Below are 18,439 nucleotides of genomic sequence, written 5' to 3' on the forward strand. Positions count from 1 at the left end.
TTTAGTCATGTTTAGTTTTTGGTGTGATTGGCTACCTCAAGTATATGCCACATGGCTGAAAATCTCACACTTTGTATTTATCTAATATTCACAGCTCTCAAAGCCATTTGTCAGAAAAGTAATAGACTGATCTTACAGGAATTAGGAGACTGGTGGTGCAGAGGTTTGCAAGCTATCTTTCACCTCAGGGCCCAGGTTCCAATTTAGGCTAAACTAAACAGAAACATAGGAATTGCTAGACTAAAGAGAGCTGTTTAGTTCACCTTCTATCATTGTGGTAATCATATGATACAAGATTTATGCAACTATTGACTAACCATTGCAATCAATCTCAAATAGGATTGATTCCCATTCTACTGGGTGTAAGCATCCTATATTAAACAAGTTATAACAAATCTAAATTTAGTTCCTAGTATACATGTGCTCAAAGCAACAAAAGGAAAAGAAATGTCAACCAAACTGGCATGAAACTGTCAATTTTGTTTAACAAGACCACAAAGTGTTTGGTGTGGTCAGTGAAAAATATCACTTTGGTACAGTCGGGTTCTTCTCCTGAAAGTAGGTTAGCATACTTTATTGAGGTAGAGTAAGGAAAGTTTTACTCTATCTAAATCAGTTTGGGCCTGACCTAGGAGTGCACCATGCAACACCGGTTGATCTAGCAATGCACCATGACAACACTAGTTGACCAAGGAATGCACCGTGCCAACACTGGTTGACCGAGGAATGCACCATGCCAACATTGGTTGACTTAGGAATGCACCATGCCAAAATTGGTTGTGGACATTGGTCTCATTTTCCAGAACCAACATCCATAACAATAATGAGTGTAATGCCAAAAAATGCAAATTAAAAAAAACTGAGGTTGCATAAGTAGTTAGGAATGCAAATAATTGTTAATAATTCTCAGCATATCCGTTCTGAAAACTGTGAAAAATTGATTAATTCCAGATCACTTTTTGTGAAATTTGTGCCTTTCAATAATGATTTTAGGCAATCAGTTTTCATAGAGTCATACAAAAGCCAGGAGGCACCCATTTTACCCATCATGATTTTTTCTGGCTCTTTGAAAGAACTATCCTATTAATCACCAGTCCCTGCTCTTTCCTCAAAGCCCTGCAAATGTCTCCCTTTCAATTATATATCCAATTCTCTCTTGAAAGTTACCATTCAATCTGCTTCAAACACTCTTTCGGGCAGTGCACTGCAAATTATAACAACGCACTGGACAAAGATTATCCTCCTCAGTTCCCCTTGGATATTTTGCCAATAACCTCACATCAGTGTCTTCCGGTTACCAACACCCCTGTCAGTAGAACCAGTTTCTCCTTATATACTCTATCAAAACAGATAATTTGAATACCTCAATTAAATTCCCCCTTAATATTCTTTGCTTTAAGGAGGGAGTTTAATTTGATCTGTGCTTTGGAGTTAGCAGATGTATTAATTGTGTATTAATGACTAGTAATTCATTTAGTAGGCCCTAACTTTGGGCACGCTCCTAAACTCCAGAGTGTAAATATTTCTAATACGTGTTAATCCACACACTAGGCATTGACATTGTTTTCTTCTTAACTATTTATAAAGCAACAATTAATGTGCAAATTTACTTGCAACTTGCAATTTTACTCATTCAGCTATTTCTTTATTTAAATTTAGCAGGAAAGCAGTGGGAGAGCTGATAAAGTTCCAAAGATCAAGGTGAAGTTTTTGATGAACTCCATAGCATAGGCATTGTCCTATCTACCATCATTATGTATATTGGAATGGGAAGGGCTGCAAGCTACTGGACACCATGACTCAGGAACTTTGAGTTGGAAGCAGTCTTATCAGAAGTAAAGCTGTACTCATCCTCTATGTTGCTGAATGTTTCCAAGCACCAACAGGAGACAACACTCAAATAAACCAATATTCAATTCAAGGCTGCATCATTGATGTAACAAATCTTGCCAAGCATCAAATTGGGCACAACAATTACCACCAGCTGGATTTATAACTAGGGGCAGAATTTTCGTGGAGCAGGGAAAAAGGCAGGTGGCATCCAAATGCCCCCGCATTACCAGAAGATCCAAATTTTGCTGACAGAGGAATGGGGATAGGGTGTGATTCACACAGGTGGGAAACCCAGACCCATCAGGGCCATTGGAACTTAGCAGTTTCAGGGGCTTTAACCAGCAGTGTGGGAGCCATGAATTGATGGAGTCAACAGAAATGATCTTGAAGGGCACATAAGATCTGTTTAAGTGACATGAATCAAAGGGTTTTTTTTAATATCCCTGCTCTTTAAATTGAAAAAAAAACAAGTTTAAGCTGTCAGTGAAAGTTGAAAAACACTGTCTGCTAGACTCATTTGATTGACAGGCCATCTGGTGTAGTTTAGGAAAAATAACAATCTGTATCTCAGTTCCAGGAAAGTTCTTTGTTGACATTTCCCAAGGGCTGTTATTATGTCATTATGAATGCTTGGTTGAGTTTCAAAAGCTACAAAAGTATGTATCTAAGCAAAGTGTTTTGACTAGATGACTTGATTAGCAGATTAAATAGGCTATTAAAGGATTAGCTGTCTTTGGCAACTATTGAATAGAAGTGTGTTTTACTTTATAACAGATTAACCATTTGAGGAGATTTAAAAGCTTTGAGTGAGTGTTGTAATAGATTGTTAAAAAATCTATTTTATTTCACCTCCACATGGCTCATGAGGTTTGCCCATGGTGGATACTGGGTGACTTGCTATGGAGGTGGCATGGGAGGCATGAGGGGCATTGGGTTTTGGGGGCATACATTAGTCTGGAATGGCCATGCGGAGTATGAGGGAGCATGAAGGTGATTGAGTCATAAATTGACATGGAGGTGTCATGGGGTATGATGTGCATGGGGGTGGCTGGGGAGCATAAGTTGACATGGGGATAGGATGGGATATGAGAGGGCATGGGAGTAAGTGGTGTCTGAGAGGGTGTGAGCAGTGACAGGGGTCAGAGCTAAAGGGCCTAATAGCTTCCAAAACAACTGGGATGAAGTCCCAGAGAATGAAGCAGGCCTTCTAATCAGCCCATCTTGGCACTAGAGAACCCTCACGGCCAGCTATGATCTGCTTCCAGGGTCAGCAGGCCTGACTCTATCCTGTCTCCATCTCCCGGAACACACATTGGGTCCAATTTGGCCCTTTAAATCAAGGCAGATCTGCCGAGTTGGGAAATTTCCCAACGAAAGCAATCCACATCAGTAGCGAAAACCTGGCCCTGATACTTACCATTGTTGAGTCATTCCCCCATTATGAAGTGACTCTGATTGTAGTGACTGCTGAGCCAGTGCTCCACTTTTATCAATAAAGGTAATTGCTACCTCAAATCTCAAATAGTATTTGGAAGATTTTGCAAGTTCACGTTTATCTTCCACAGAGTGCTCACAATGCACACAGTTTGGGGAAATCAAGAGTTCCACAGCTGTTTTAAAATACAACCACACAAGGTGAATTTTCTTAGCCCATATGGTGGACTTGGAGGTGGAGTATCTGTAAAATTGGGGTAACCATGTTGGGTGGCTCCCAGATGTATTCCTGCTGCTGGGGAGCTTTCACACTGGCGGGAAGGAAAGTAGATTGGCTGCTGACACCATGGAGGCAAGTAGACAATTTACATAATTAAGACCCCAATTAGTGACAATTTTATCAGCTCGCCAGCATTTTCTGGTGGCAAAGCAGCCCCTTGCCATGTGCAGTGTCTGCTAGCTTAAAGGAGGTGGCCTCCCCACAGCAGGTTGGAGCTATTAGAGTTAGAGACACCATTCCCCCATCCCCCACAGGGAGGAATGGCCACACCTGCACATCCATTTTGAGGTGCCTTCGAGGTCTCCTACTTGCCTCAGTAGTGTCAAATTCTCCCAGTGGGGCTGCTGAGGTTCTAAAGCTGGCCCTCTGACTGGGGCTTGGAGACTCACCTTTGGAAATATCGCTGTGCCGGTATCACTGCCAGCAATTGCAGGGTCAGGACCCCCATTTGGTCCCAAAATTAGGATCCCATAGCTCACAGGAAACCCACTTTATAGCACCTTTGCTGATCACACCTATCCACTACTCTCCAGATCAGTTATGAAAAGACCATCCATGGCATACATTAACAAAGCTAATTTTTAGCCTTCAAACATAATTTCCTGCCTTTGAACTACACAGGTAGTGCCTTGAATTATAAGGCAGAACAATTGCAGTTAGCTATCTGCTGGACAATATAGTCAAAAAGACGTATGCATGCCAGCAGTAGAATAGATTGAGAAAGACAGCTCCTGGAAGAGGATGGGGGGAATATGTTCCCCATGCATTACACCAGTCAGTGCCCCATGTAGAATAGACATGAAAGGCATTAATTAATGTGTTTTTTAATTGAAGCAAGCATTATGCCCATTCTAAACAAAATAAAAGAATTCAGGACTTTGTACATAACCACATTTACCCAGTTATATTTTTCACTTAATGAGTACTTAGTGTCATAGGAAGCCAAGCATCGTTTTGCTGGGGTGTGCTATGCAGCCATCCACTTCCAGTTGAGCCACTCTCTTGAAAAGGGCACCTGGGTGGGTGTCCCCAGCATTTGTCAGATGGCGCACTCTCCTGATGTCACAAAGTCTAATTAGCTAATGCGGCACCTTGATACCTCTTTTCATGCATGTTCAGACAATTAATTTGCATGTCACTCTGCAAACAACAAATGCTAAGCTGCAAGCAAGGCCCAGCACTTGTGTTTAGAGGACCAGGGAAGTAGAGGACCAGGCAAACAAATTGTAGGTAAGGTAATTTTTAAGAACTTTTGCTATTGCTTTGGACATGGTACGTGGAGTGTTTTTTGAGGAGTTGTGGTGATTTCCTGGATTTGGCAGGGAGTGTTGCTGCATCCTCATACGGAGAGCATAGACTCTGCAACAGATATGGAGGCAGCAGTGGATGTGCCTTGGTCTACAGCATGTCAGGGTGCTGGAGTATTGGCCGTGGAGAGAGGGAGCTCTATGCAATGCCCTTTGCTCACTTGGAACCAAACTCCTCCATGCTCTTTGAAAGTGACAAGAGGCTTGTCTGGCAGGTCAGTCAATTCATGCCCAATGGTGATGCAACATCATTATTAGTTACTTAATGACTGGTTTCTCAGTTGTACTTTCTTTCTAAGACAGCTGAGCTCCAAAAATGAGCAATGAGTATACTTTCCTATTCCTGTGTGTACAAGATAAATGGGAGAAAAAGTATCAAACAAAATCCATTCATGATCCAACATAGATATTATGAATACTGCTCTTGATTCAATTATGTGGTAGTTCTGCCAGCTTGCTCCATTTAACCTAGCAGCCTATAGTTACTGTGCCCAATGGCATGGTGCCTGTGTGCAAAGTCCAGCTGAAGCTGGAATTTGAACCAATCTTTCACTTCAGGTGAAACACTGCACCTAGCACTATCAGTTTTGTCAGCTCTGACATTTAGCAGTCAAATCTTTCTTCAGTGTTATGTAAATATTTAAAGTAGTAGCGTATTTCACCCAAAGAAACATTGTCATATTGTGAAAATATCATTGCATGTTATATTCAGAAATATCAGCTTCCCAGATAATCTCCTCCCTATCAATTTGATGAATGTTAATTTTGAACTAAACTCTGCACTTTTATTTTTCTCACCTTTTTGTCATGATAAGTGATCAATCTATCGAATAAACTGAGAACTGATGCAATATGTTAACAGATGAACATATTTCATACTTATTCTTCACCATCTTGCTGTGAAAATGTGATTTCCAAATCTCATTTACACATTTACACAAAGAGTTGGACTTTATTCAGTTCAATTCTAAATTCTGAGTTTATTTTGGTGATCAGCAAAGGATCATTTTAATTAAAAGATAAATAACTGCCTACTGGAGCAGTTTAATTTATAATACAAGGAACAGAAAATCAATTCTTCTTGACGTATCTATTAACCTATATACAATATTATACAATCTGAACCTTTTTATTATAAGATGTACAATTCATTATTTACAAACCAGATGCGTCCTTTGAATACCGCAACAAAAAGTCAACATAGTGAACATTTATACACATATATAATTCATGGTACATTTAACTATCATATACTTAAGAGCACTGGAGAATGTATTCCTCTTGCTGTGGAAAGCCACAACTTGTTCTTCGTCACTGCTAATTTTGGACTGCTGTCTCCTCTTACTAACATATGTAGTCTCATTGATTTCTAATAAAGCATTTGCTTAAAACAAAAAATCAGCACATCATTTTATGGTCACTAAAACTAATTCAGAAAGCGTTTTAGCACCATTCAACTATGATCTTGTTTCCATCATATTGTTCAATTTACTGTATCATATAAAATAAATTAATCTTCTACAAAGTTAGTTCACACTTTTCTCTCTAGCATTTCACTAGGCCCCCAGTAGCTTTTTCAACAATGTAATTATAGATTCTGCCATCAACTTTTGCAACAACTTATATTTTGCACTATGTAGTTTATTCAAATTTTTTTCTCTCCCTTCTTTCATTCCAAGATACCCATTAATTTCCTTCAGCAGAAAATTAAAGATATATAATAGATATAAAATGAGTTGCAGCTCTGGTTAGTTTATGACAAAATCTGCCTACAATAAAAAGAAAGGAGATAGAGGTTTTATATTATGTTTATTTGTCCACAAAAGTCACATTGCAGTACATAATATTGCACAACCATCTTCTTGAAAATGGCTTTGGTGTTTTAGACAAAGCAAATCTTTTTTCTCCAGTGGAAGATATATTTATCCTTAAAAAAAGGAAGCAGTTAATACAAAATATCGGAAAAATCTACCACTGTTTACCGAGAAACGATGAGCTGTATTGCACTAGACTCAATCCTCCCACTACCAGACAATGGGATAAAAATGGAAGAGAGTGTATATAGTCAACAACAGTGACAAAGTAAAGGTCACAGTAGCAACTTCAACCCGAACTACTCACAAGTAAGAATGAGTTTGGTAAGGAAAAAAGTACCTCTAGTGGCAAAAATGAAGTTATACATCAGCACAAGTCAAAACACTTCCAACTCTTCCTATGAAAACGTATTCACACTTCAACTTTTATTATTCACATGTAAAATAGCTGATTTTAAAGTGCCCGTCCCTTTAAAAAGCAAACCATCAATCACTAATGCAGGGCTGCAGGTTTTGTTAATGCCTTTTTGAAAATTGTTCTCTCAACCATGCAACCCACTCTCAGCCATCAAGCTCCAAATAAGGTCACATGTGGAGTTTATACCTGAAAACTTATGTATAAGAACCCTAAATAAGCAGCATTTGTCAGCAGATTCAGATAAAATCTCAGCAGCATAGCTCCTGTTTACCTAAAATTAAACCAGAATTTTCTAAAAAAAAATCAGTTGGTTGATGACCTGAAACATTGGACTTGATTGTAACTTAGTGACACAGTGGGAGTAGGGAGTCCAGTAGCACACAGGAAACCTGGAAGTAAGGGCAGTGTATCTGTCAGTGGTGTTTTGACAAAGTCACTACAGTTATCATATTATTGTTGGGTTTCCTGACCAATTATTGTGAGCAGGAGTGATGATGACCCATAAAATCCAATTTTTAAATAAATACTCCATTTGATGCATCTTTGAGCTGGGAGCAGAACCAAAGGAGATAACGCTATATTAAAAGGCTGCACCTCATTTAGGCTTTTGTCCCAGGATGTGCCATGAGGCTGTAAGGGCCTATGGGGAGATAATCTTTCCTACTGACAGGAAGAAGAAGCCTGCAGATGAAACCGTGAAGGTGTGGCAGGAGATTGCCCATAAGATCATCAACAAGAGGTTGCTGCCATGCTCATGGATTCAATGCCAAAGGCAATTTAATGACCTTTACAGGATGGGAAAGCTGAACACAGTGACAAATTCACCTACATGCTGATATTCATATCACCTCAGCCCCTACTCCGAGTTCTCAAGCCTGCTTTTGCACATCACTCCTCTTGCTAATTTGCCTTGCAGATACACCTATACATCTCTGTCTATGCACTTCCCCACATCCTCATCTGTCCATTCATCACTGACACGCACCTTCATCCTTAAGCAATGGCTCACCCTCATCGTCATCCCCAACAAGTGCTTTCCATTCATCTGTTTAATATATGCCCTCATTCTCACTCATTGGCCTATTCTTTCCCTCCTTGCAGGAAGAGAGTGCAGGACATGAGGGAGAGGCAGAGGACTGGAGGTGGCTCACCAGACATCTCACAGTTGTACAGGAGGAAGCACTGGACATCAGTGGTGTCTCAGCATTCTTGGCCTGAGCAGATAGGGAGCTGGGGGTCTCCCAGCCACCTGGTGACAGAATTGAATATCAGTCAGCCACATGGCATACAACATTCACTCTGACTAACTTGATGTCAGGATTGAGAGAGATACGATTATGTGCAGAATGATCAATTAAAACACTCTTATATTGACCGTTCTAATTCATGTCTTTAAACTGGGCATTCAAGCGTCCCACAGGAAGTGGTTCAGGCTGACAATGACTCCACAGAGGAGATCACTACCTCTGCAGGAGCACCTTCACATGATCCATGCAGGCTATGCATAAACTCAAACACTCACACTTTGGTGGAACAGGTAAGGCAGATTGCTGGGTTTTCACCTGGTGATTCACAATTCACAAATGAGCAAGAGCAGATGGTGGAGACAGGGACAGGAGTGGGATGTCTGCATTAGAGGCTGCAAGATGCTCGAAACTCTGCTGAGCTGCACACAGTTACTGATCCTTGGGACCATTGATGAACTGGATACTTTTTGTAGCAGCAAAGGATATGCAATATCCAGCAGGCATTCCAGCTGTACTGTGTTCGCAGGGAGACTGGAGGAGACTGTGTCAAGCATAAGTGGCACAGTGTCATAGGCCTTTGTGATGGACAGAATGACCATCCTCATTCACCATCAAATGAAGCAATCAAGTGAATGCATACAACCCTCACTAATGGTTTGCATATTACGTACATCACCTTAAATAGAATAAGTTATACTCTAGCCTTGGCCGTTCATCATCCCACTGATCTTCAGCAAAGTGCTTTCCAGCTCATTGTTAGCAGCAAAGTGTGGGCCGGCCATGAGAGGGATGATGATGAAAGAGAATATGGAAGTGAGTATTTAGCTCAAAGCACTTCCACTTCTCACCTATTTCCCCCACCTTCGGTCAGTACTTCACATATGCCTTGTGTGCCAATGGCTGTGTGTGGCACTGAGCAGGTGCAGGTGGAGTAGGCTTTGGTGGACCCTGCAAGGATGGGCATCTCAACTGACAGTACAGCCTCCTTGTACTATAGGAATGGTATAATGAATGGTATGAAATGCTAGGAAGATTAAAGATTTGTGGGTACACAGGAGTTTGCATATGGGTGAGCTGCACAATGTTAGATTAGTATGTTTCTGTTTCACTTTTGAGTGACATAAATAGTATTTCTTTTGACCGCTTTCCCATGTTGCACATTTCTTGCTGCCTAGCAGAGAGACTTTTCAATTGTAATTAATAGTAAGACATGAAATGACATCGAAGTGCGGGTAGGAGTGGTAGGGGTTGGGGGGGGGGCATTGTGGTGCTGTGAAAGGAATGCTCCTTTGTTTGCAGGAGTGTTTGGTGCTAGTATCATATCAGGGTTAAGAGGCTTTTGCATGTGTCTGTCATTCAGTGGACAGGTGGAATTTCAATAAACCTCACAGTAATGAGGGTATCCCGAACAGCAATTTATACTTCTGCTAGTGCCTTAGCCACATCACTGTCCATCTGCTCCTCCTTGGAATCTCTTGAACAGACTCTGCGCTCTTCACCTTGTCTCTCCTGAAGGTCCAAATATTGTTACTGGGCAATGTAGTGCAGAGCACAGTCACCAGGCACATTTTAAGTGGGTATCCCTTCTCTGTAAGCTGTCAACTGGTAAACCTGTTTTCAAGTGTGAAAAAAATACACAGTGTAGATCACTGCAGGACAAAAGCATCATGGCAGTTTCCTGCATGCTTCTGCATAAGCATCTTATTCTGCTTTTGTTAAAATGTCCACCTAGTTCTGTTGTCTAAATGTTATGCATGTAAGATGAGAGGTTATTTTACGTTTTTTAAGTGGTCAGATGTGGCATTGATAAAGTGTTGCAAAATCTCAGTAGGACTGGATTAAGTGTAATAAGCACTTACACCATGCCGTATAATTACAGCTTAATGTTTATTAGGCATTGTGTGGAAGATCCGGAATGTCACATGGTTGAATACTGATTTGTTTAAAATTTATTCCTCCCAAACAGTTCAAAATTGTTGTACCACAACACATTTAATCACTAATTTGATCTAAGTAAAAGCATTCACAAAAACATTTTATACAAAAATCATTAAGCTTTAAAAAATTATTATTTTCTTTCATTTACAGCTATTGGTAGATTGACTAAATTCACTGTGTACTAAACCTTGGAGCATTAGGCAACATTTTTCCTTGCATTGGGATTTTTATTCAAGATAATTGCATTGTTACATTAGAATTTTATGCCTGGATCATGTATAATGTTATCTAACATACGTTGCAATCCATGATGCTGGCAACTGAGAGTATTTTATGAATATAGAAATCTGAAAAATATAAAGCTACAGTGCAGCTTATATTATATGTTATATTATAACCCAGGAACCAGAATAATGCTCTGAGGTCTCTGGTTTGCATCCCATCATGGCAAATGGTGGAATTTGATTTTTTTTAAATCTGAAATTAAAAGTCTAATGATGGTCATGAAACCATTGTCAATTGTCATAAAAAATCAATCTAAGTTCACTAATGTCCTTTAGGGAAGGAAATCTGCTGCCCTTAGCTGGTCTGGCCTACATGTGACTCCATATCCACAGCAATGTGGCTGACTCTTAAATGCCCTCTGAAATGGCCTAGCAAGCCACTCACCACCACCTTCTCAAGGGCAATTAGGGTTGGACAATAAATGCTGGCCTGGCCAGCAATGACCACATCCCATGAATAGATAAACTTCCTGAAAGTGCGATGGAGGCAGGTTAGATTGAGGTATTCAAAAGGGAATTGGATAGCTACCTGAAGTGAAAGAATGTGCAAGGTTATGGGAATAAGGCAGGGGAGTGGGACAAGGTGGAATGCTCTTTCAGAGAGCCAGTGCAGAATTGATGGGCTGATTGGTCTCCTTCTGCACTGTAAAGGCACTGTGATATTGTGAACATATGGGGATCATTAAAGGGATGATTCACACAAATGAATTAAGAAATATTCTCAATCTGTCAGAAGTACAGTCCCGATTCTTACAGATAGTATTTAATCAAAGCATGGGGGCACTTATTCCTGATGAAAATATAAAATGTATATATCATTATTTTCTTGCATTTTAGAGATGTGGCTATACCTTTTAAAATGCATTGAAAAATAGGTTTAAAATTAAAGTGTGATGATGCTTGTGGCCTGGAATGATGAACAAATTTACCTTAGGGTTATGTGATGGTGTATTGCCTAATAAATGACTAGTCAGGTGATAAATTATGTTGCATTTCTCAACTGATCAACAGTGCCACAGCACTGTGGATCATGTCATAACTGGTAGACAACAATTACATCACACAGTACAATTATAACTTAATGGCGTGTGATGTGAAAAATCACTTTCACACACAACCTGAGTAATGGCCACTGAATAACTAGAGTACAGAACTGAACAGCTGTGCCTTACCACTGTTCTTTCACTTGTGAAATTAGCTCAAGTCACCAAGCAGTTCTGAACTGTGCTCTTGCAAACTTATGAAAAGCCAATAGTAATGTATTGGTCTACCAATGATATATGTCTAATTCATTACAGAATTTCCTATTCCAATTAAACCATCTCACTTTATATTCACAGTTGTCTTTGCTGTTCAAATTGAAATTATATTTTATTTACATCTTCAGCTTCTGAGGCGTAAGTGTAAACTAAATTTTTACATCAGTGTGTAATATATATTCAGAGTCTTGCTATCTATAATAGAGTTTGCAGAAAAACAAGCAGAAACCAGGTGTAGAGCGGAAATTTTGTACTGTAGCTGACTACCGTGCTGTCCCCTAGAAAATGAATTAAAATTGTTTTCAACAGTAGTTTTCTGTAAGCTAAGAGAAACTTTTAGAAGATTTTATACAATTTAATCTCCAGTCACATAGCATTCAGTAACTTGACTTAACTTTCTCACAAAGCTACCATTTGGAATAGGAGGGAATACAGAGAACATGTCACAGGCATCATTCATTTCTTCCAAGAGAAATGTGATAAAGCCTCGGAATCCACTCTGAAAAATCACTTCTTTGTGGAGGGGTTAATTTGATAACATTCCTTAATGCCTAAAATTTATCAAACGTATCGTTTCCTTAAAGCAACGTGTTAAACTCCACCTAGGATTCAATGCCATTTTACACAGCTAACGATTAGAGCCACCTGTCAACATTAACGCTCTTGGAAATGAATGTTATACCTGCACTTGAAATGTATGAACAAAGGCCAACCCTCCTACTCAATAACTTCAATCTCTTTACTCCCAACTGTTTGAACCAACAAATCTCAGCTGATCCACAGATTGTCAATATTGCAGTAAAGATCACTGTTCATTGGGCACACATTTTAAACAGCAATCTTCTTTCAGTAACATTATACTTATAATTAAAACAGACCTCGATCATTCCTATTCAACTAAAGGTTGAATAACCAAGCAGCGGGTTTCTAAATAGTACACGCAAACACAAAAGACTCGAGTCTTTTATATCTAAGCAGTGTGCTGATTTGTTTTCGCACATGTACCAGACTCACCAAGTGCAACGAATAATCTAACACCGAACATAATCACAAAATTACTGGTTGACTAAACGAATTCAACTATTCAGCAATAATAAGTAATGAAGCAGTGGCGCTGATTAATTATAGGGGAGTTAGTATCACTGTAATCTACTCGCCGTCCAAAGAGGCACCGCAATTAATGTGGAAACCATACAACAGAGTCCGTTTAAAACTCAGTCTGATCAGTTCAGTATCAGCAAATATTTCAGTTTTAAGGGAATTTAACACCGGTATTAAGTTGACAGCCTGCTTGTGTTTTATACAGTGAGCTCACGTTAAAGTATCTTGCAAAATATTTTTAAGCTTATCAACTGGACATCATGTGGACAATAATAATATTTTATGGAAGTCAGGGTGTATTAATTATGCACAATTCATTCAGGGGAATATTTATCATGGCTTTGCTGTAATAATACCGATATGTGTTATTAAGCCCCGAATATCGTGCAGGCGGAACAAAGATCGGATGTAAGATCTGCATCGGCAAGAAACGTGCCTCAGTATGCACTATCTGCATATTCCAAAGAATGGTCCCGATCGCTACATGTGAACACTTCCGGTTTCCCGAAAGGTATGACAACATTCTTTAAATGGTGCAGAATTGTAATCTTACAAAGCATTACAAAGCAACCAGCAGAGCTACACCTATCACAAACCTCACTGGCAGCATTATTTCAAATGGTTATTTTATACCACTGGAATTAAACTAAAATGATGCTTTAAGTCAGCAAACCATTCGTATCATAGCATTTCTAGATTTGCAACAATTCAGATGTTCGCACTTTCAGACCTGTACAGAGCAAGTGTCTGGGGCATTTGTACTGGAGTGTTTGAACTGGCAATTACTGAGGGGTCAGTTTATTTGAGCAGACCTCGGTTTGTGTTACAGGATGTGCTGTGTGCTTTGCTTTTCCGTACAGCGATTTGGCACATTGTGTTTAGGTTACCTCCAGAGCTGTCCCAGCTGAAGGATGTGGATGATTGACTGCAGGAGCCAGACGCAGAAGGAACATGAAGATGTCTTGTTGCCTTTGCTGGTGTTCCTCGTCCTTGTGGTTGAAGGCTTTCGTTGTGGGGATCGGGCATCTGTCTCGCCGCCTCCCCCAGCGCTGCTCAGTAACTTGCCGTCCACGGGGCTGGTGCTGTTGGCACCGGTTCCGTGGTTAGCGCTGAAGTCGTGGATGAACCACCTGAAACTGAAGACCTGCACGGCCAGGGAGCCCAGCACCACGAAGAAGAGAGTCAACCCGAACCACCAGTAACGGGAATGCAGGTAATAGTCCACCGCCAGCCACACGTCCGTGCCCACGTCCGAGAAATAGACGGTGACCGCGGCCACGATCCACAGGCCGTCCCACAGCGTGTACCTCTGGTGCCGGGCCAAGCGGAGGCAGCGACCCCGGCACAGCCCCGTGCAGCAGCGGGAGGAGCGCTCCGCTGAGCCGGCCTCTGCGCTCACCCTCTCCCGCTCCTGCTCGTCCTCCTCCTCTTGCTGCTGCTGTCCATGGTCCTGATGGTGCCCGGAATACGAGTGCTCGGAATTTTGCAAAGGAGTAAAAGCCACGTCGCTCTTCTTCTTCATCTTTAACAGCCCGTCCGACTTGGCAGCCATCAAACTCTGTGATCTTCTCCCTCCTCTTCCACTCCCTCTCTCTGGCTCTCTCTCCTTCCCTCTCACCTCTCTCTCTCTCTCTTTCCCTCTCTGTCTCTGTCTCTGGTGCTGTCAGTGAATAGGGCGACCTCCACTTCCGGTATGTGAGGCTGGTTATACACCACTAAACTTCCGCTATCTCCCACTGATGCTGAGACCTGCCCAATGAAAAGAAGGAGAACTCGCATCGCTCTCGCCGAACGAGCATTCACACAAACTTCAATTCTGGGGAAAACCTCCCCGCCTGAAAGTTTAACCTGCCTTCTTCTTACCACGAGGCTGACTGACCTGCTGAGCATCTGCTGCATTTTCAGTTTTTTGTTTCAGAATTATTCCAAATTCCACAGAAAAATGCAATGAAGTAACTCCTAGAACATGCTTACGTTGAGGCATTTTTGTTTATTGGGATCATTGGACAGTATCTTACAAGTACACTTGCTGCACTTTAGATCTTAAAATAACTTTCCCCGTGTGGCTTTCTCGCTGAACACACCCTGTTTACTAATTCAACATCACCAATAGCAATACAATTGCCGGAGAAAAGAACATAATCATTGGTTTGACAAGCAAAATAATAATTGGTTTGACAAATAAAATAACATTGTCGAGCAAGTATATATTCAAATTAGGAAGCTTGCCAATGGAATAAAGATTGGTGAAGTAGTGATATTCTGCCAATAGGTGACGCTAATACAAATAAGAAAACGATTATCACTGCAAGTTTGTCTTTGTTTTCAGCCCTTGAGCCTGATATTGGATGTGGTCAAAAGCATTTCAGGAAGGGCTAAATAAATGAACAAAAAGCAAGATACTGCAGATGCTGAATATCTGAAACAGGTAAGACAGCATCTGTTCAGAGAACAGGCAAAATAACATTTCAGGTACGGACTCTTAGAATTGGAAGATATAAATAAAAGGCACTTGAAAAGGAACAGGATAACTGGAAGGGAAACGCATATGCATATATACAAACATAGGAAAAGAAATGGATGGTCAGTAAAGTGCTTAAGTGAAGATAAGTTAAATTGCAGGAGTGATATTAGCATGAGACAATAGGAGACATATAAGGTATGAGACACCATGATTGTGTGAATATCTTAAAGGGGTGGAGGATCAACAAGTAGGGGAATATGAAAAAGAGGCAAAGTGGAGCAATCTGCAGGAGCTTGTTGAAACAGGTTGACACCATGTGCCACTTTGCCAGCATTGTGTTCCAATGACAGACCCTAGATTCCAGCACCAACCTACTCTATCCCACCATCACCAAAGATAGCAACACACACTCCAACTTACCAACACTTTCTGCCAGGGAGAAAGTGGGAACTATGGTTAGGTTAATGTTCCTGCTAAGCTGTGCATGTGCATAGTCCCATAGCAGCCTGGAAATTACCGTATAGGTCTCGTTCCATGTTAAATACCATGTGTATACACCAGCGATGCAAAGAAAAAGAGGTACCATGCATTGAAAATCTGCCTGTGCACAATGGCAAAATTTTAAATGGACCATTAGTTAAGATTTTGTTAAAGGTTATTAAGGCCAAAGGGCTGCACTGTGTTTTTTTTATTCATTCATGGTAAGTGGGCACCATTGGCTAGGCCAGCATTTATTTGCCCATTCCTATTTGCCCTTGAGAAAATGGTGATGAGTTGCCTTCTTGAACCCCTGCAGTCTATGTGGTGTAGGTACATCCACAGTACTGTTAGGGAGAGAATTCCAGGGTTTTGATCCAGTGACAGTTAAGGAACTTCTAGGTGGTGATGCTTCTATGCATCTGCTGGCCTTGTCCTTCTAGATGTTAGCAGTTGTGGGTTTGGAAGGTGCTGTCAAAGGAGTCTTGGTGAGTTCCTGCAATGCACCTTGTGGATGTTCCGCACTGCTGCCACTGTGTGTTGGTGGTTGAGGGAGTGAATGTTTGTAGATGGGGTATCAATCAAGTGGGCTCCTTTGTCCTGGATGGTTTCAAGCTTCCTGAGTGTTGTTGGAGCTGCATTCAGCCAGGCAAGTGGGGAGTTTTCCATCACACTCCTGACTAATGCCTTGTAGAAGATGGACAGGCTTTGGGAAGTGAGGAGGTGAGTTACTCACCGCAGGATTCCTAGCCCCTGACCTGCTTTTGTAACCACAGCATTTATATGGTTGGTCTAGTTCAGTTTCTGGTCAATGGTAACCCTCTGGATGTTGATAGGTTAGATAAAAGATAAGGTATTTTTCCTTAAACCTGCTTTGAGCTTCATTAAAGCAATGTAGAAGGACAAAGAGAAATCAGAATGGAATTGTAACAGACAACTAAAGTGATAAGTGATAGGAAGTTTGGGGTTACACTGCATGCTGAATGGAGGTGTTAAAGTGCTTTCTTGCTCTAATTCATTTTGTTATTTTAATCATTAGAGTAGACATGTGCAGTTGTAACAATGCAAAATCAGATCTTTAATGAGACATCACAACACACGATCTAGTATTTCACACTTCATGATGTCATTGTGACTACAACATTTGGTGGTTCACTCACAGCTCTCATACTAATTATTCTTTTCATCTCTAGATTCTATGCATTTGACCACTAAATCATAGTACACCAAAGATATACAAAAATGACATCAGGATAACAACATGGAGCCAGCAAAATGCACTCAATTCTTCTCAATTGCTTCTAATCATTTTGTTACCTAGCTTAGTGCTTTCTTTAGCTCCATGGTTATACTGCCCTCACAAACCCTCACCATCATTTTATCGCTATAAACATAAATGACACAATTAACTCTTCCAGACATGAACAACATTAATTAATTAATTTCTTTTATCCCATCAGCTCATTTATCAGAGAAGATGCCTGTGTCTTCGGTCTGCTAACATAATCTATCCTCATTGTGAGCCATTCCCACAAACAGCCTAAGAGATTGAGATACAACAGTACTGTGAACTCTCATTCCACATTCAGCAAAGCAGACATTTAATTTGCATTAGGCCTCCTAAAGTTAGAAGAACCACATTTTGAGCAGTGAGTACAGTGTGCTAGGTTAGGGGAAGTAATATAACTGTTGTGTCGCTTGGAAGGTGCATTTGCAGCTCTGAATCCTGTTGTAGGAGAATATGAATTAATGTGAGACTATCAAGAGAAAAGGAGCAACAGCAAGGGGAATAGAAGAGTAAAACAGAGAGCCATGGAGGAAATACCCCTTTCAGAAAGCAGAAAAGGTGGGGAGAGGAAGATGTTTTTTACGGTGGACTCATATTAGAGGTGGTGGGAATGGCAAAAGGTTATCTAAGTGGTTTTATAATCCTAGACCAAGCAATTTTTTAAAACTATAATTACAACTTGATGGACATATAGCTCATTTGGTTATGCATTGGTTGCCCAGTTACCTGGAGATGCCATTTCAGTGTCAAATAAATCAAAGTTAAGGATATTTCTCCAACCCCAACGCCAGATTTGGCCGTGGATTTTGGGATCAATGTTTGAATTCAGGAAGAACAAATTTGTACGAATACAATTTTTTTGTCCAAAGTAAAACTATTCCTAGATTCCTGAATAAACCTTGTTACTAATGAAAGATATACAACAACAACTTGCATTTATATTCTTATCATGTGTAAGAAGCCAATTTGCTGATAGCAAAACTACTAAAAATGATTAGCAAATTTAAGGTTACATTAAGGTGATGGCTGTGGTCTCTGGTTTATTACCTATACTGTAGGGCCAGTAGAAATCAAAGTAGTCCAAGAGTCCTGAACGATCGATTGCAGCATCTGTGTAAACAGCAAAAAGAAAAAGCCTTTGTAGACAACTAAAAGGCAGTTCTTGGAGAAGGTAAGCTTTTCAGGAGGGTTGGTGTTTATTTAAACCTCCTGGGCACAGAGATGTTGGCTCTGAATGTAAGAGGAGCAATTGGGAGCATTTAAACTAAGTGTGACTGAAGCTAATAGAATTAATT

The 18,439-nt window shown here is 40.5% G+C and overlaps 1 protein-coding gene across 1 annotated transcript in view; it reads right to left on the reverse strand.

Annotated features, from left to right (window-relative positions):
- The window catches only part of xkr4 (XK related 4), a 347,720-nt gene extending 333,253 nt beyond the window's left edge, over window positions 1-14,467 (reverse strand). Inside the window, exon 1 of the mRNA XM_041190264.1 lies at window positions 13,803-14,467. Coding sequence (XP_041046198.1) covers window positions 13,803-14,467 — 665 coding nt within the window. The remainder of the gene's footprint in view (window positions 1-13,802) is intronic.
- Window positions 14,468-18,439: the final 3,972 nt, after the last annotated feature.

The sequence above is a fragment of the Carcharodon carcharias genome, chromosome 6 (assembly GCF_017639515.1).
Source record: "Carcharodon carcharias isolate sCarCar2 chromosome 6, sCarCar2.pri, whole genome shotgun sequence".
In the NCBI taxonomy this organism is placed as follows: domain Eukaryota; kingdom Metazoa; phylum Chordata; class Chondrichthyes; order Lamniformes; family Lamnidae; genus Carcharodon; species Carcharodon carcharias.